General features: G+C 48.2%; 3 protein-coding genes across 3 annotated transcripts; 2 read left to right on the top strand and 1 right to left on the bottom strand.

The window, feature by feature from the left end:
• Positions 1 to 5: 5 nt before the first annotated feature.
• Positions 6 to 4,870, top strand: zdhhc12b (zinc finger DHHC-type palmitoyltransferase 12b). Its single transcript, XM_053410874.1, has 5 exons — positions 6 to 378; positions 1,095 to 1,234; positions 1,339 to 1,431; positions 1,866 to 2,032; positions 3,186 to 4,870. The coding sequence occupies exons 1-5, from the start codon at positions 282 to 284 to the stop codon at positions 3,499 to 3,501; spliced, it is 813 nt and encodes a 270-aa protein (XP_053266849.1). The 5' UTR covers positions 6 to 281; the 3' UTR covers positions 3,502 to 4,870.
• Positions 4,847 to 14,535, bottom strand: pkn3 (protein kinase N3). The gene is made up of 22 exons (XM_053410691.1): positions 14,515 to 14,535; positions 13,130 to 13,436; positions 12,885 to 13,054; positions 11,781 to 11,904; positions 11,192 to 11,349; positions 10,841 to 11,051; positions 10,567 to 10,749; positions 10,020 to 10,129; positions 9,026 to 9,169; positions 8,847 to 8,922; positions 8,278 to 8,437; positions 7,978 to 8,068; positions 7,793 to 7,854; positions 7,382 to 7,451; positions 7,160 to 7,251; positions 6,898 to 7,074; positions 6,717 to 6,779; positions 6,569 to 6,645; positions 6,347 to 6,489; positions 6,144 to 6,251; positions 5,921 to 6,001; positions 4,847 to 5,470 (listed from the first exon to the last, which is right to left on the bottom strand). Exons 1-22 carry the CDS (start codon positions 14,533 to 14,535, stop codon positions 5,270 to 5,272), a joined length of 2,829 nt encoding a protein of 942 aa, XP_053266666.1. The 3' UTR covers positions 4,847 to 5,269.
• A 1,075-nt stretch (positions 14,536 to 15,610) lies between these two features.
• Positions 15,611 to 19,435, top strand: LOC128424608 (protein SET). Its single transcript, XM_053410873.1, has 8 exons — positions 15,611 to 15,859; positions 16,775 to 16,832; positions 16,928 to 17,070; positions 17,150 to 17,253; positions 17,351 to 17,464; positions 17,628 to 17,798; positions 17,923 to 18,057; positions 18,140 to 19,435. Exons 1-8 carry the CDS (start codon positions 15,790 to 15,792, stop codon positions 18,158 to 18,160), a joined length of 816 nt encoding a protein of 271 aa, XP_053266848.1. The 5' UTR covers positions 15,611 to 15,789; the 3' UTR covers positions 18,161 to 19,435.
• Positions 19,436 to 19,463: the final 28 nt, after the last annotated feature.

Raw genomic sequence — 19,463 nt, 5'->3', positions numbered from 1 at the left:
AGAAGACAACAGAAAACAAGCGGACGGTTCGTGTCACAATAATCTGAGACTGAGTTTAATCTGAGTTTAATCTGAGTTTACACCAGTTTGTATGTTTATTGATCAGAAGCCGGACTTCCTGTCTCCAGATTGTTCTCCCTTCAGTCTCCGGTGCAGTCGCTGCGCTGGTCGCCGCTAGGGGGCGCGGCCGCAGGACGTCGGTCGCTCTGGATCAATGTTCTTATCGCTAGTTCGTCGCTAACTGTGCGTGTGAACGTGCACGGAAGTGTCATGTGAGGACCATGTTCAAAAACGTGTTCGGTTCCGGGTTCGTGGTGAGAACAGCTCACGTGATTCTGACCTGGGTCATCACGTTGATTCTCTTCCTGCACGACACAGGTGAGACACTACATGTATACTGTGTACATGTATACTGTGAATGTGTACATGTATATGTATACTATGTACATGTATATGTATACTGTGAATATGTACATGTATACTGTGAACAAGTATATGTATATAGTGTATATGTATGCTGAGTACATGTTTATATATACTGTGTACATGTATAATGTGTACATGTATACTGTGAATGTGTATATGTACATGTATACTGTGTACATGTATACTGTGAATGTGTATATGTATACTAGGTACATGTATACTGTGTACCTGTATATGTATACTGTGAATGTGTACATGTATACTGTGTACATGTATACTGTGAATGTGTATATGTACATGTATACTGTGTACAAGTATATGTATATAGTGTACATGTACACAGTGTACATGTACATGTATACTGTGTACATGTACATGTATAATGAGTACATGTATAATGTGTATATAATAATTGTATGAGATATTGATTAGAATCATGTGGAGGTTTCGGGCCGATGTCGATACTTTGGAGTTTAACACTTTAATCGTGATAATTATTGATATCGACATATATTAAACATTTCTGCCCTTCATCGAAATACTTACAAATATCATTGAGAAGATAAACATTCCTGCACATTCTTTACTGTAAAGTAAAAGCTTCCTGTGGAGCAGCTGGTGTCCAGGTGTTGGTCCATGTGAGTAATGAGACGTTGTCCCTGAGACAGAGCTGAGGAAGCAGGAGGAGACGGGGCAGCTGGTCCAGCCCGTCCTCTTCGTCCTGCTCGTCCTGGGCTCGGTGCTGCTCTACTTCGCCGTGTCCCTGATGGACCCGGGCTTCATCCTGTCGGACCACTCTGGTCTCCAGGTGAGGGCTGAGCCGGTGCTGGTGAAGACTCATCAGACCAGTGAGGATTGAACAGGAAACCAGTCGTTGCTTCTCTCACCAGTTTGTCTCTCGTGTGGTTTCAGTTCACACTGGGAGTGACCGAGGAGCAGCAGGACATGATCCCCCCCACCACCAAGTCCCTGAGGCAGCGCCGCTGTGGACACTGTCTGCTGCAGGTACGACTCCTGCCTTGCTCGGCGGCTGCCACTGGCTCCAGTTCTAACAGTTTATTTTTTTATCTCCACAAGAAGGTAAAAGTGTTGAAGTGGTTCTGGAACTTGGATTCAGACGTTTGGTGATAAAATCCACTCAAGGTTGTGGAGCTCCACATCTTGGTTCAGATGCTTCCAGTGAGGGAGGAAGAGGAGGTGATGAAGGCTGAGATGTGGTTGAAAGCTCTGGAGGCAGCAGCAGGATGTGGAGTGATGTCACTGGTCAGCGTCAGACTGAAACACGAGTGGTGTCGGACCAGTGGTGTAGGATGACTGGTTCTGAGTTACACAAGCACGTGACCTCCAGTGACCCCGTCACATGACCCAGCAGCAGGAGTGTGTGCTCAGCAGAACCTCTGTGAGACGTCTTCTAAACACATGACCTCTGTTTCAAGCAGCAGCCAATGAGATCGAAGCACTGCCAGACGTGTCAGCACTGTGTGCGGCGGTACGACCACCACTGCCCCTGGATCGAGAACTGTGTCGGGGAGAGGAACCACCGCTGGTTCGTGCTGTACCTGGCCGTGCAGCTGCTGGTGCTGCTGTGGGGGCTGCACATCGCCTGGTGAGTGCGTCTCCGTCCCCTTTGTCTCCGTCCTCTCACGTCTCCGTCCTCCGTCCTCTCACGTCTCCGTCCTCTCTCCGTCCCCTCACCTCTCCGTCCCCTCTCGTCTCCGTCCTCTCACGTCTCCGTCCTCCGTCCTCTCTCGTCTCCGTCCCCTCACGTCTCCGTCCTCTCACGTCTCCGTCCTCTCTCCGTCCCCTCACCTCTCCGTCCCCTTTGTCTCCGTCCCCTCACGTCTCCGTCCTCCGTCCTCTCTCCCCTCTCGTCTCCGTCCCCTCTCGTCTCCGTCCTCTCACGTCTCTGTCCCCTCTTGTCTCCGTCCTCCGTCCTCGCTCCGTCCCCTCACGTCTCCGTCCCCTCTCGTCTCCGTCCCCTCTCGTCTCTCCGTCCTCTCACCTCTCTCGTCTCCCTCCCCTCTCACCTCTCCGTCCCCTCACGTCTCCGTCCCCTCTCGTCTCCGTCCCCTCTCGTCTCTCCGTCCTCTCACCTCTCCGTCCCCTCACGTCTCCGTCCCCTCTCGTCTCCGTCCCCTCTCGTCTCCGTCCCCTCTCGTCTCCGTCCCCTCTCGTCTCTCCGTCCTCTCACCTCTCCGTCCTCTCTCGTCTCCCTCCCCTCTCACCTCTCCGTCCCCTCACGTCTCCGTCCCCTCTCGTCTCCGTCCCCTCTCGTCTCTCCGTCCTCTCACGTCTCCGTCCCCTCACGTCTCCGTCCCCTCACGTCTCCGTCCCCTCTCGTCTCTCCGTCCTCTCACCTCTCCGTCCTCTCTCGTCTCCGTCCCCTCTCGTCTCCGTCTCCTCTCACCTCTCCGTCCCCGTCCCCTCACCTCTCCGTCCTCTCACCTCTCTGTCCTCTCTCGTCTCCGTCCCCTCTCGTCTCCGTCCCCTCTCGTCTCCGTCCTCTCTCCGTCCCCTCTCGTCTCTGTCCCCTCACCTCTCCGTCCCCTCTCGTCTCCGTCCCCTCTCGTCTCCGTCCTCTCTCCGTCCCCTCTCGTCTCCGTCCCCTCACCTCTCCGTCCCCTCTTATCTCCGTCCCCTCACGTCTCCGTCCTCTCTCCGTCCCCTCTCCTCTCCGTCCCCTCACGTCTCCGTCCCCTCTCGTCCCCTCTCGGTCATCACGCCTCCACACATCGTCTGTCTCCTGCTTGTCCCCCCAGGACGGGGCTCAGCCACGCCCCCAGCTGGCAGCTGTGGCTGCGGACCAATGGCGTGCTGCTGGGCGTGGCCGTGCTGGAGGCGCTGCTGTCGCTCATCGTGCTGCTGCTGCTCGGCTCTCACCTCTACCTGGTGTCCCTCAACACCACCACCTGGGAGTTCATGTCCCGCCACCGCATCTCCTACCTCAAGCACTGCGGCGCCGACGAGAACCCGTTCGACCGCGGCAGCGCTCAGAACCTGTGGGGCTTCTTCTGCCTGTGGGGCAGCGTGGTGTGGGAGCAGGTCTACTTCAGGGAGGGCAGCGACCAGGTGTAGGACCAGACTGAGACGTGAGGACGTGAAGAACCAACTCAACTCTCCTTGTGATCAGTTGACCTTCTCTGTGGGCACCTGTGTTTTGTACCAGAACTCTGTAACATTCACTCGGCAGGTTCCTCGTCTCGGAGCTTTGTTTGTGTCTCCACATGATTCCACATCAGGAACATCTGGTCCTCTGATCTGTGAACAGATGTTTCCTCCGAGTGAGACGTCTGCTCCTCGTTAACGTCTCTGCAGACGACCAGCAGCCGTTTACAAGCTCTCAAACTTCTCAGTTCTTTACTGCCTCACGTCTCAGGTTCTGAGTGGTTCTTCACCTCGTCCCACTGAACCCGGGTTCCACTGAATCATTATGTGGATTGTTACAGTCACATGATAAATGACGAATGGACTGTTACACAACTCTGAAGTTTAGTCTTGATACAATATCTAGTAATTAACGTAAATAGTTTCTATGTTCACTAAATCTAGAGATTTATACAGATTTGTTACCGTTTGTTTTCCAGGTTCGTTCGGTTTCACATGAAGTGATTGAATCGTCTTATTTATTCTGTAGAGAAGATCAACAGAGTCTGTTCGGACTGAAGCTGTTTCCACACTGATACGTTCAGTCCTCGATGAAACACTGATCATCTTCAGCTTGAGGATTTCATCAGCGTTATGTTTTCAGAATCACGTTCCTCAGACTGTCCAGCTGCAGCTCCTCTCTTCAGCCTCTGTCTCAAACACTGGCTTCTAGCTCCTGTCTCTTTAAGACCCCCCCCCCCCCCTCCTGATAAAGACCAGCTCTGATTGGACAGTTGGATGTCGGCCTCCTCACAGATGAAAACTGGTCAGTCCTTTATTAACGCTTTAATATTGAAGTGTTTCCGGGGAGGTGCTTCCTGTACGAGCTTCATAACACCTGGCAGTTTTTAATTTCTAAAACTGAAACGTATTAGTGGAAGCAGCCAAAGTCTGAGACTCTTATTCTCTTTTTATTTAATGGTTGAAAAAACTGACTGTATCATAACTTGTGCTCAATGTGACCACGATGTCCAGAAGACTTTGACTTTCAAGCTATTTTATATTGTATTTATCATTTTGTAACTATTTGGAAGCAGAACACGTCTTTAGAGTTTTGTACGAGTGAAGTTTAGATGAAGTGAAACTGGAGCAGAGATTGTTTGTGCAATAGAAACCTGGTGAAAGAGCAATAAGTGTGAAGTCGACCTTCATGTACAGTAAGTGAGGAATTAACTTATCTTATTTATATGAATTCATTAGTGTTCCTCTGGATTATATGCAAAACTGTCATGCAATGTTTTTTACTACTTTGAAAATGACTGTAAACATAAATAAATAAATGTTTGATGAATTAAATTTATTCATTCAGTTTTGCTTCATGTAGTTTTACACTTTACAGTTTGACATCTTATTTTAAAAAGAAAAACACAGAGAAACATTTTAAAATAACAATCTCCCAGACTTATACATCCCAATAGAAAACAGCTGTTTAGTGAGACAGTAAACGCTGAGTCATGAATCAGAGCGCGTGACGACCACTGACTGTAAATAAAGATGGCCGACACGTCTTCCGTCCTCTGTCCAGACAAAGTATCTCAGATACGAACGCTGCCACCTGCTGGTGAGGATGTGCTTTGCAGTCAGAGTCTGTGCAGTAAGTCACATGAGTCGTGGTGTTGAGGTCCCGCCCACACACGCACTCAATCCTGATGGTCATGAAGTGTACTACAGCTGGACGGAGGAGGGCGCCCTCCGGTGGTCATCTCATGAACGAGAAGTCAAAGTCGATGAAGATGTCCTGCTGCTCGGCCGTGAGGACGCAGGGGGTGCGGGGGGGCGTGAGCTCCGGCTTCAGGCGCGTGAACTCCTCGTCGAAGTTACTGACGTCCTGCGGCGCCCGGATCACCGGCAGGAACGGCGGCTTCGCCCTCTTGGCCAGGAGAGCGTCCCAGTCCGTCCCCTGGGGACGGACGAGGGGTCAGATCAACACGTCTACAGACACGTCCCATCGTCATGAGGCTCAATATGAGGGAGGTTCTATATATCTGACTGGCTGATGATTATAATAAATAAACACGTAGAAAATCTCTTTAACTGACATTTCAACAGTTTTCATTTATCCTTTAATGTGCTCTGACTATTCAGACTGAACTGTAAATAAAGATGGACGACATGATATGGATATGGATAAGCTAGAGAGAGAGAGACTATGACAACAGCCTGGGACGTCCTGATTGACAGCTGAGACCGATTAAGATTCTGATTAAGAGACTTCGATAACGAGGCTCCACTGACACGAGTCTATGGATCAGAAAACTTTAAAACTTCATCTGACTCCAGTTTATAATCTTGAAGTAGAATCACTTTGGCTGTTCATATTTTCATATTCATATTTTGGGGAAATAAAAACCTGGAAGAATCGGTGTCTTTTGATTTCCGCAGCGTCCTCTTCTCCGCCTCCGAGTCTCTTCTCAGGATTCTTCTGCAGCAGCTGAAACAGAAACGATTGAGAACAGGACATGAGGACACGAGGACACGAGGACACGAGGACACGAGGACACGAGGACACGAGGCCTCGGGGGTTCGAACCCTGAGGTGGAATCAAACTGAGCTGAGTGTGACCGGAGACCGACCTTCTGGATGAGAGACACCGACTCTGGAGACAGGAAGCGAGGGAATCGAACGTCGTCGTTCACGATGCTGTCGAACACCTCCTCCTCATCGTCCCCGGGGAAGGGCGACTGACAGAACAGACAGAATCAGAGCTTCAGTTCCTCCTGTGGAGGTGACTGGTCATGTGACGTGTTTCCAGTTGTGTAGTGTGGATCTCACTGACCTCCCCCACCAGCATCTCGTAGATGAGAACCCCCAGCCCCCACCAGTCCACACTGCGAGTGTAGTTGTTGTCAGTCAGGACCTCTGGAGCCAGAAACTCCGGCGTGCCGCAGAAAGTGGAGGTTCGATCCCCGTGTCCCATCCCTGCACATGGAGGAGAAAACGTTTGCATCGCACAGAAGACGCTTTTCCAATTTACATTACATCACAAACATGTCTTTACCTTCTTTGCACAAACCAAAGTCTGCTATCCGGACGAATCCGTCAGCGTCCATCAGCAGGTTGTCCAGCTTCAGATCCCTGAGACACAAAGAAGACGCGTGAGGATCCTGATGAGACACCAGCTCAGACTCACTGTCCTGAACACGCACCTGTACACAATGTGCCTCTGGTGGAGGAACTCCAGACCGAGCAGCACACACGACGAGTAGAACCTAAACACAACAGATCAGTCAAACTGGTCTTTTACACAATGTGAATTTATGTTTATTTACTAAAGTCTAAAATCTGTACAGAGGTAAATTGGCCTGAGTTGAGGGAGAGTGTTCTCACCGGGCTTGTTTCTCCGTGAAGATGCTGGTGTGAATGTGCGTCATGAGGTCTCCTCCAGAGGAGTAGGCCATCACGAAGCACACGTGGTCCTCGGTCTGGAAGCAGCCGTACAGGTTCACGAGGAACGGATGCTGAGACGTGTTGATGACCTCGAAGATCCTCTTCTCACACATGAGGCTGAAACAAACACACACAGCTGGTTCCTGAACGCTGGCTTCAAACCTCTGATGAAGAACAAGCAGCGAAGTGGAGATCTCCTCACCTGTCGACTTCGTCCCGGGTCACGATGTCTCCCTTCTTCAGGGCTTTGATGGCGTACAGCTTCCCTGACTTCTTATACTCGGCCATCAGCACCTTGGATCAGGAGAAATGTTTCAACCACTGAGTTTAACAACATGTTAACAACATGTTAACAACATGTTAACAACATGTTAAACTCAGTGTTGTGCTCTGAACCCTCATTTCTCAGAGGGCGGAGGTTTACCTTTCCAAAGTGACCTCGTCCCAGGACGGAAATACAGTTGAAGTCGTCCATCTGCAGCGCTTCATCCGTCCTGCAGGAGAAGACAAGAGGCTCAGAGGTCAGGAGACACAGAGACACGGAGACACAGAGACAAAGAGACTGAGACACAGACACAGAGACACAGAGACACAGAGACACGGAGACACGGAGACACAATGAGACACAGAGACACAGAGACAGAGACACAGAGACACAGAGACACAGAGACACAGAGACACAATGAGACACAGAGACACAATGAGACACAGAGACACAATGAGACACAGAGGCACGGACACAGCCCCGTGGTTTAAAAGTCAAGACATATTTTCATATAATTTATCAAAGAAAACCCTGAAAACAATCCCAGACCAAGTGCAGAGAGCGTCTTACTGAGCAGGACAGTGGACGGACGGTTGTCTGTTCGGCTTCGGACTCTTGTTTTCACGTGGAGACTGTTTTTAACCAGACAAACAGAAGTAAAGAGACACATCCACAGACGAATGTTATTATTATTAGACATCACTCATGATAAACATTGGTTCCCATCAGGTCCTCGTGGAGCTGCTCTCACTCACCAGCAGAGAGTCTTTGATGATCCTTCTGGAGCGATGAGGAGAACGTCCAGGTTGATCATCAAAGAAGTTTAGATTCACGACAGCAGCTTCTCTGAGGAAAACAAACACAGGTCTGTCAATCAAACTGTCAGTTCTTCATCTCCTGAATAACTTTCTTCATTATGAGACCCGTGTGTCTTCTCTGTGAGCTCAGGTCAGTGATCACGTTGCTCTGCAGTCGAGTCACTTCCTCTCTCACCTCAGAGGAGCATGGAGTCAGAGATCTAACTTCATAGACGTGACAAAGAGAAGGAGTCTTACTGCGCCTGAGGAGCGGCGGAGGACGAGTGGCCGGAGGGAGGTCCCGCTAGCGGAGGACTCATGGAGTCCAGGGAGCTGCAGGGAGGCAGGATGCTCATCATCAGACGGCCCCAGGTGGCGAAGTTCATGTTCATCTGAGCGGCTCGCAGGAAGTCCTTCCCTGTGGACGCACACGACAGGATGAGCAGGTTGTGAAGTCTGGTGCAGATTCAAATCAAAATCCAGATCTAGTGAATTTAAATGTGCTCTCATTGATTTTACAGTTTTATTCAGCCGCTTCAAACCTGCAGCTTCCATCGACGCTCAGATCATGTAAGTTTATATGAATCTTCATTAGTGTAAATGAACACGATGGATTTGTTAGTGGAGGTTTGAGCTCTAATGAGACTTATTCATGATCACACGTTTATCACGTATTTTAAATCAATTAATTGATGAACCAACACTGAGATAATCCTCTTGTTTGTGTTGGAGTGAAATCTGAACTCTGTGTGCTTCATGATATTTAGATCAAGAGATCCACTGAGTATCTAACTGAACTTATGAAACTCAATATGAATAAATGTTACCTTTTTCTTTTGGGAAGATTCTCCTCTGCCTCTGGAGCTTGGAGCGCCGCTCGATGACGGGGTTGATAAATGTCACCTGGAAACAAACAAAGTTTGAATATTTGATTTTCTTTGCCTGATGATTAGAAGATAGTTTGATTCTAACAGTCATGCAGTCGTCAGAGGAGGAGAGTGAGGACCTCGATGAAGAGGAGGCCCTGAGGCTCCAGCTGCAGACACATGCCGTGTCGCTGGTTATCCAGGAAATCCTCCAACCGCAGGAACTTCACTCCGCTCAGCGCACGCCAGTCTCTCCAGTACACGGAGATCTCCAGCTCCCTGGACTGGAACCACAGAACAAACAGACAGACAGATTCCAATGAGGCGATGTCCGGGACCTGGGAGGGTTTAATAACCAGTCAGTAACTAAAGGGGCACTGTGGAGGATTTAGTGACATCTAGAGGTGACGCAGCATATTGCAACCACCTGAATCCCCTTCACCTCTCGATCACGGAGGAGAAACTACTGTGGCGATGGCGGTGACACTCGTCTCAGTGAACCTGTGAGAACGAGCGTCAGAGCGTCGAGGTGAAAACCAGAAGCTGCAGCCGAGACGCCGTTATGGTTCAAACCAGATTAGAGCCGACGGGAGGATTAGTGACGGGATTACAGGAGAAGGTCGAGACCATCACAGACTCACACGGAGCAGCAGTCAGGGCATCGAACAGATGTTCAACATTAGAGGAGACTGATGTCAAACGTTATGAAGTCGAGGGTCGGCAGAAAACTGACTGCAGCGAACAATCAGCTCTTCATCGATTGATCTGATTAACTTCTCCTGGAAGCGATTAGTTGTGTAATTCAGAAAATGTGAGATAATTGTATTGATCCCTCAAATGTCTTGTTTCTCTTATCGGTCATGAGAGGAGCAAAGAAAATGTTCACATGTTTGAAACTGAAACCAGAGATATTTGCCCTTTTATCATAAAAAAAGAATGAATCACTTGAAATGACATAAGTGTGTTTATTGATCAATTAAGAATGAACTGCTGCCGTGCTACAAGAGACCGAACTGCACTGACTCAGACCTGAAGAGAAAAGTGAGTGAAAATGAAATCTGCGTGAGAGGATGTAAAAATAACCTTGTGGCTCAGATGTTATTTAATTTGCTTAGTGAAGTGAAAGTTTCTGACCCTTTCCAGTTCAATGCTGAAGCTCTGGCCCCAGGCCTCTTTACCCAGCTGTCTCCAGTGAGTGTGTCCCACGATCCGGTTGTCCACCTTCAACACGGCGCTGATCTCCGCTGAGACACAGAGACGCAACACGGTTAATAACACAGGCTGAGGGGGGGTTTCAAATGAGTCAGACATAATGTCAGCTGCTGTTAATACACAGCGAGATGTGAATTCAGTCGTAATAATACATGGAAAATAAATGTGGATGAAATGACAGCCTGAAGAATTCTGATCGCCCCCTGGTGGCTGGCTGCAGTAAAGGTCCTAGTCTCCTACATGTTAGCAGATGGGACACTCAACCCCCAAAACACAAGTACCATTAAAACACTCCTGAGTTAAAGGCATTTTTCCAAAGATAGTTTATGCCCTACACTGACCAGCCACCAGGGGGCGATCCAGATGTTGTGGAATAACGTGTGAAGAGCTGTCCTGACATCCATCTTTATCTGATGGGTATTTAAAGATGGATGAGATGACAGTTGACAGAAGCAACGTGTGAACTCACAGGACGGTTCTTCGGCCTGGGTCTTCTTTCCATTGGCACTGCGTCCTGATAGGCCGGCTCTCACCTTCAGAGACTTCCCGTCAGAGACACTTCCGGAGGCGGACGGGATGCTGGTCACGCGGCTGCGACCTGGAACCGCCTCCAGCAGGTCCTGGCAGCCCATCAGGCAAACCTCCAACCGCCCTGAAGGTCAGATGTTGTAGAAATGACAAGAGGAGGTCAGAGAAACCAAGGAAATGAAATGAAAACAGTAGATTTGAATCTGAGCAGGAACCTGTTAGACTGGTGGGTTTGAAGAAGGAGGACGAGGACAGGGCGCTGGACACTTTCTTCGGCGTGCCGTAGGACAGAGATGTTCCAGACGCCAGCTCCTCTCTGATGGCCGTGTGTTTGGGATGATCCTGAGGCAGCTCGCTCAAACGTCTCTCCAGGGACAGACGCAGCAAATCCACCTTCTGAGAGGACTCCTGCATTCGTGCCTGAGCCTGAGGGACACACACACACAACAACTGCTGGGAGACGCACAACACTGGACATGTTCTGGAGTTTGTGTTTCCCACAGAAGAAGCCGCAGGAGACAGTCCGGGGCCGACTCCTTCACCTGAACCTTCCACATCTTACTCACCTCGGCCACGATCCTCCGGTCCTGGATCTTTCTCCCGCTCAGCTGCCTCACCACGTTCTTGGCACCTTCTGCGACGGCCGACTCGATCTTCATGTGGTGCATGAGCTCCGCCACACGCAGCTCCACGGGGCTGACCAGCTCCACAGCAGAGAAGCCTCCTGAGATATAACAGATTCATACCAGCAATAAAATGAATGAAACTCTTTTGTCTTGTATTCAAAATGCATCAAAACACAAAGTATGATTGAATCAACACTGTGTCTAAAGTTTCCTCCTTCTCTCCCTGAGCGTCTGTGACTCTGCTGAGTGGGTTCCATCTCCTGAGAGAACAACTGACTGAGAGTCACAGACACAACCAGCTGAAGAGTGAAGCTGAACTGAGATCAGTTCATAACACTCTGAAGTTATTAAACCAGAGTTTATCTCCAACATTCACAAGGAAACTGTGAAACATGAAGGATTCCGAACAGTTTGGTGGATTTGTTCCAGCTGCAGCTCTTCAGGCTCAGGAAGCAGAGGATCATGGGTAATATCCAGTGGGAGGACACAGTCAGAGTCAACACATCGTGAGACTTTGTGTTTTTTTTACCATGGGTTCCATCTCGCTCGTCGTCTCTGGCCTGACTGACTTTAACGATCTGCATCCGCAGCAGCTCGATCTTGGTGCGACTGTCCTGTAACATCTGCTGAGCCGTCGACAGCATCTTCCTGTCCTGCAAAACAAAACCAACCTGCTGCATGACAACTGACTCCTAAAACCACTGACACGCAAAATACCAAAGAAACATGACAATAAAAACGTGCTCCTCATCTACGACTGGAGCACAGACAGACGTTAGAATCTCTAGTTACTTTCTAATGAGCAGATCTCAAGGTATATATCACACAAAGGCCGTAAATGATCTGATTTACATGAAGCATGAAATGAGACATGAGCAGAAGGTATTTAAAACAGAATGAAAGTGTGTTTGTCTGTGACAGCAGTTCACAGCATGAAGTCAGTGCTGCACAGAAACCACATGTGACCATGAGTGTGTGCAAGTGTGGGATAGGAAATACTTTTGTGTCATTGTATCATACAAAAATACAACAATGTCAAGGATGTTACGTCTGGTTGAAGGATTAAAAAAGTCGGAACATTCACAATCCAGAAAACACACAAAACAACCTTAAGAGCAGAAAGCTGTCGCCCTTCTGCAGCTGCCCTCCTGGAGCGTGTGTGTTTGTCTGTCTGTGTGTGTGTGTGTCTGTCTGTGTGTGTGTGTGGGTGTCTGTGTGTCTGTCTGTCTGTGTGTGTGTTTGTGTTTGTCTGTCTGTGTGTGTGTCTGTCTGTGTTTGTGTGTCTGTCTGTGTGTGTTTGTGTGTGTGTGTGTCTGTGTTTGTGTGTCATTCTGTGTGTGTGTGTGTGTGTGTGTGTTTGTGTGTGTGTGTGTGTGTCTGTCTGTGTGTGTGTGTCTGTCTGTCTGTCTGTGTTTGTGTGTGTGTCTGTGTGCGTGTGTGCGTGTCTGTCTGTGTTTGTGTGTCTGTCTGTGTGTGTTTGTGTGTGTGTGTGTCTGTGTTTGTGTGTCTTTCTGTGTGTGTGTGTGTGTGTGTGTGTGTGTGTTTGTGTGTGTGTGTGTGTCTGTCTGTGTTTGTGTGTGTGTCTGTCTGTGTTTGTGTGTGTGTGTGTCTGTCTGTTTGTGTGTTTGTGTACCTTCCCTGAGCTGGATCTGTACGTGTGGATCATGTTCTCCGCGCCCTGTTTGACTTTGGTCTCCATGGTCAGTTGTTTCTTCAGGGTTCTGACCCGACCGGCCACCGGAGACGTGACGTCCTGCCACTGACACGACTCTGCTGACTGAGCCTCTTCTTCTTCGAGGCTTCCTGTGTAAACAGTAGGAGTATTTATAATGAACACTTATATATAAACTCTATGTATAGTGCGTCCTGTTTCCTGACCTGTGGTGCTGTCTCTCTCGGTACCCATCGACCTGGCGTTCAGCTCCTGCAGCTCCCAGTGCAGCTGGTCCAGCTTGCGGCTCGAGGCCTTGAGCTGCCCCTCCACGTCGGCGGCGCTCTTGCGGTTGGTGACGGCGCGACGCAGCCGCTCAGCCGCCTCCTTGATCTTCAGCTCGCGCTGGATCTCCTGCCTGAGCAGCGTGCGAGCATCTTCCAGCCGCTGCTGGAACTGTGGGTCCAGGATATCCACCTCGTCCAGCCCCCGCAGGCTTCCGTTCTGAGAGACACACAACCGGGGTTCATACAGCTGCAGACACACAACTATAACATCATTTACACACGTATCATTTCTATAAAACCAGCTGCTGGTGCAGTTAAAACAAAGATGTGACAGTTGAACAAGCAACATATGATATTATGCCGCCCCCTTGTGGATGAGTTCAAAACTAAAGCAGCAACTTGATTATCAGCCTCAGTTGCTCAGACCATATTTTATATATATATATATATATATATAAATATATATATGAAAGTCTATGGTACACATCAGTTTTGTATGGTACAAAAGTACAACGAAATATATAGAACTTGACTCATCGATCAGTCTGAAAAATAAAAGTTTTCATATCACAAACATAAAGACAGCCACTGATAAATCTGTGTAAGACTCACATCAGCAGATGTCAGCTGATAAATCAGTGAGATCTGGGGATTTAAACTCTATGAAACAAAACTACTAGATATTCAAAGAGAGGATTTTATAATTCTATAAACGTGTGAGACCATGTTTACATCAGACCTGTGGGAAACTAAAACTTGAACTTTGTGTAGGAACAAACAACACAACAGGTTCTGTCAGTTTGTGTATGAAGAACACAATCGTGAGCTTCAGACAGAATTCAGGTTTTTGCTCATAGACATAATCCTCTGTAGACACACCTCCTGTCAATCAAAAACAAACCTGTCCCAGGAAGTAGAGGCTTCAAAGATACAAACTTTAACAGGTTACATTCAACACAATGATTAATAATGATAAATAAATAACACGATCACTGACTGACACTATGATAGATGATCGTTATTGTTGTGTTAGATTGAGATGAATAAAACATTGACTCGACTCCAGGACCAACAAACTGATTCACTTCCGTTTGTTCTGTGATTAAATCTCTGTTTTGTACAAGTTACACAAAGTTCAGCAGAGTTTCGGTTACATGCTCGCGTCACGGACACACAAACCGGAACTGAGCAGCAACCGGACAAACAGGAAAGTCCAGCGCGTGCATGTTATTTAACGCACCTGCACGTCAGGTGTTGGCCGGTGAGTGACGTCACCGGCTGGTAGAAACCTCTGCTTTCTAAAGAAGCTGCGTCACTGAACTCACCTGAAGAGATGGAGCGGACATGGTGGGGGTCGGGGGACATCTGGGGGGGGGGCGGCCCGCACACGGTCCTGTACACGGTCCTGTACAGGTGGGGCAGCAGGTGAAACAGGTCCGGGGGCACGGCACGGCACGGCACGGCTAGTTTAGTCTAGTTTAGTCTAGTCTAGTTTAGCTTAGCTTAGCCTAGCTTCTCCTCTCTAGCCTCAGCTGGTCTCTTGTGGTCTCACCTGAGCCGCAGGTGCGTGCGCGTCTCGCGCAGCAGAAACTCAACTGAGGTTTGAATCACCCCGACGCGACCGTGACGTCACCGGCCAGTCAGCGGCTTGATTGGACAGCGAGGGGTGATGACACCGAGGCTGCAGGAGCCAATCGGGTTGGGTTATTCACTGCACCTGTCGAGGTACCTGCAGCCGTAAATAGAGAATGAGTCTAAATATTTAAATCATTTCATCTGATCAAATACGAATGAGCCAAAGAATTTAAAACTATTTCTTCATCACAACTTTTCTACTTTGAGCTGAACACAACAGCTGTTTTATGTTGTTTTATTGTGTTATTGTTTGGTGGATGTTTGTCAGTACATGTATTTACTTTTGTGCCTTTTCTCAACAATGTCAAAGAGAGTGAGTCAAAACAATAAAATATGTAAAATCATCAATCTGGCAAATTGTAGACTCTATTTGAGTCACAAATCCCAACTTGTGTCATCGGGCTGAACAAAGTGTACAAGGTGTGACATCGTCTGCTCTTCACACTCCACCAGGGGGACGAGGAACTAACACAAAACTAACCTGAACATCGGAACACACGCAGAGGAATGTGTGAGTGAGGGTAAGAGCTGATCCACCTCAACTCTGTGTAAGCTGTACATGGATGTTTGACATGTACATGTGTTATTTACATATATGTGTTTTATACATAAATGTGCTATACACATAAATGTGTTATATTCATGTATTGCATATATTAATGTAATATATACATACTTGTGATATGTACATACATGTTATATAAATACTTATCGTATAACCAGACATCTAAGTCCAGGTCCAGAACACTGTAGTGTCGCCCTCCCGCCGCCTGGTGGCAGCAGGGCACAGTGACCGTGTTGACGGACCTGGTTCTCGGACAGAAACAAGCGGAGCTGTGCGGGTCCTACTGATCGTGCGTTCGGACTCACGCACTGTAGAAGGTGGAAGAAACTTTCCTCCCGCAGAGACGAGCTAAACTCCCCGGGACACGCAGCGGGTCCAGAGAGACGCGGTGAACTGAACCATGTCGACCTCATCGGCGAAAGTCAGCCGGAAGGAGAATTCAAACCACGACGGAGCGGACGAGACCTCCGGTAACGTAGAAGAATGGCGGTTATCCCCTCTACGCCATTTTCATTTGTTTACCGTCATGTTGTTGTTTCCTGCGTAGTTTACAGAAAACAACAAAGAACCTCGAATAAACACGAGGCTGCGTCTTCTCCACCTGTCTGACGCTGCTGCACACGTAGCATGCTAACACGAGCTGTAGCCAGCGTGAGAGGCTAGCAGCTAGCTTCCTGTGGCTAACAGCGGAGTGCGACGGGCCACTGTTTGCTTTGTGTTCGCGGCTGTTAGCTTCGCGTCCGCGCACATGTTTCACGGTTCGTGTTCGATTCTGCACCAACGAGCCGCAGTAGCACGGTCGCATCCCGCCGGCTCCCAGGCAGGAGGCCGGGTCGCGCTAACACACGCACGCGTGCGAGGAGCGCTTTGTGCGCGGGTCAGTCGGGGAGCTCCGTGTAAACACTGAGATCCGAGCAGCACGTGCGTGGAGCTGGAAGCTCACGAGCTTTGATCTGAGAACATGAGAAACATGCAGTTTCCTTCAAACAGGGCTCGGCTGCACACAGACACACACACAGACTGTAACACAAAGAAACACATACTGTAACACACACTTACACATCCCTACTGCCACAAGAAGCTCCAGCCTGCAGGAACACACACTGTAACACAAGGAAACACACACACTAGAGAACCGAGCTCCTGCTAAAACGTCAAGATATAAAAGATCATATTCAGTTTTGTAAAATAGTTATGGAGAATATTTAAATTATCAAGCCGTCCTACAACTGTAATAAATTGCAGCATTGAAATATGACTTCAGTTAGATTTCAGTAACCATGGCTACAGTAGTTAGCGGGAAGCCATGTTTGTTGCAGACAGCTGAGATGTGTCCTGAGGCTTTTATTTTGAAATCCTAATTCAAAGTTTTCTTCCTCTTTCAGAAAAAGAGCAGCAGGAAGCGATCGAACACATCGACGAGGTCCAGAACGAAATCGACAGGTGAGTTAGAATTGTTTTATTGGGTGTGGCAGTGTGTGTGTGTGTGTCTGTCTGTGTGGAGAGTTTTCTTATTGTGTTTTTTTTGCTCCCTGCAGACTGAACGAACAGGCGAGTGAAGAAATTTTAAAAGTAGAGCAGCAATTCAACAAATTACGCCAGCCATACTTCCAGAAGAGATCAGAACTCATAGCCAAGATACCCAACTTCTGGGTCACAACATTCGTCAACCACCCACAAGGTAAACGGTCGTTTAGTGTTATTTATTTGTCAGGTGTGTATTTATTGATCTGCTTTATGATTTGAAACGTGACCTGTAGTTTCAGCTCTTCTCGGCGAGGAGGACGAGGAAGCGCTTCACTACCTGTCGAGGGTGGAGGTCACCGAGTTCGAGGACATCAAGTCGGGATACAGAATAGATTTTGTGAGTTTGTCGTGTTCACTTTGTGTTTGTACATCCTGAGCGACCACACTCGTTCTGCTGCAGATGTGACACAGATGTGTTTTCCGTTGTCCTGCAGTATTTCGATGAGAACCCGTACTTCGAGAACAAAGCCCTCTCCAAAGAGTTTAACGTGAACGAGAGCGGAGACCCGGTCTCCAAGTCGACTGAGATCAAATGGAAAGCTGGAAAGGTTGGTTTGTGTTTTTCTTTTAAAAAGTACAGAGTCAGGAAACTGGAATCGAACCCTTTGACCTCTCCAGTAGAAATCCACCTCTAGTGTTATATTTTAATTTCTATTGTCCTTTCCTCAACACTTCATAACCTGAAGTCCTGACAACACGTTTTCTCCTCAGGACCTGACGAAGCGTGCCGGTCAGACGCCAAACAAAGCTGGAAAGAAGCGGCAGCACGAGGAGCCGGAGAGCTTCTTCACCTGGTTCACCGACCACTCGGACGCCGGCGCTGACGAGCTGGGAGAAGTGATCAAGGACGACATCTGGCCCAACCCGCTGCAGTACTACCTGGTAGGAGCAGCGCTCAGACCCACAACCCTGCTCAGGCTCAGAGGCTCCGAGGCAGCAGGCTGGGAGTTAACTGACCACACGATGATGAGCAGGATCAGATTTATAACTTGTGAATGTTCCCAAGGTCCCCGACATGGAGGACGAGGACGGTGACGGCGATGACGACGACGATGAAGAGGAGGGTCTGGAAGACATTGACGAGGGGGAGGAGGAGGAAGGTGAAGATGAGGATGAAGATGGTGATGGAGAAGATGGAGAGGTGAGAAGAGCTTATGTAACATCTCAGATCTTCTTGTCCTGTCGAGGTCGCTGTGACTAATTACTCTTCCTCTTAATTGCAGGACGATGGTGATGAAGATTAAACGTTAAACTCTTTCCCTCCGTCTGTGAAGGTCCTTCAACCCGTTGGAGCAAACGCTTTTGTTTTTTTGGGGGGGGGGGGGGTTTGTAGAAAAAACAACAACCGCAAAAAAAACAACAGCCTCTTTTTTTTCTTTGCTGTGTGTTGTCAGGCTGTCCGTCCTCTTCCTCTGCAGCCGCGACCTGTCCGTCATATAATCATGTCTGAAGGTCACACGGGGGGGGGGGGGGGGCTCTGTCATTGAGCTAGTTCCCACCCGGCGTTTACATCCATCCTGAAAGATCCGATCACACGTGTTCAGGTGTGAACCGACTCGACTGAGACATCAAAACAAACCACACTGGGAATGTGTTCACTCATGTTTCCACACTCACTGATTTCTACTGATTTATAAAAACGCACAAACACATTGACTGACACACTGCCGACTCAGACTTGGTAAAAACGTTAGCTGGTTTTAGCTAACACCAATCATGTACATGTTTATTTGCATATTGAGCAGGAAGTGACCTCAGATCACAAGTGGTCACAGGGACATTGAGGTGTGAGCAGACGACCTCTCGTGGACTCGTATCTCTCAGGATGACGTTAAACACCAGGTGTGAACGGGATCATTGTTTCTATTCATCACCCAAAGACATGTTAAAGAATAAAAAAAAATTGTAGCATTCTGCACGTCATACGTAGATTTAAAATACGTACAATAGCAATTTTTTGTGTAAGATAGGAAATGACAGTTTCTGTTAAAGTTGTGAGTTCAATTGAAATAAGCCACGGTGCAGTGATAACCCAATCATAGCATCCTAGCCACTTTTATATAAAAATGTATATTATAATATATCCAGTGGTGCGGACCGAGGCTTATTAGAAGTTGCATTTTCCTTTGTGACTTATTGTTCTAATGGAACTGATCGAACGCACCAGCTTGTTTCTTTCCAACTGTTGTAAATGTTTTTGGGGATGTTCATGTATGTTGGTCAGACGGTGATTATGCACAGTTTAACCGGGGGGGGGGGGGGGCAGCGCAGGTTCTGACACTGACTGGACTTCTGTTTAATACATTTTCATGATCTTGTTTTACAGGCAGCCACAACAAAGTTTGAAATGTACATTTTTTATAAAACAAACTAATTTGAGGTCTCGGCGTAACATTTTGAGACGGGAGAGAAAATGATTTCTGTGGAGTCTGCAGCGTTTCTCCTGTTCCACTGGAAACCTGTTCACGTTCTACTAAGTGTACCAGTTGCTTTGTTACAATAAATAAATGTGTACATGATGTTTGGAGCTTGTTTCTTCTCAGGGTG

The sequence above is a fragment of the Pleuronectes platessa genome, chromosome 19 (genome assembly GCF_947347685.1).
Source record: "Pleuronectes platessa chromosome 19, fPlePla1.1, whole genome shotgun sequence".
Classification (NCBI taxonomy): Eukaryota; Metazoa; Chordata; class Actinopteri; order Pleuronectiformes; family Pleuronectidae; genus Pleuronectes; species Pleuronectes platessa.
Note: the sequence above shows the minus strand (reverse complement) of the source record. Positions and strands in the feature narration are given on the sequence as shown.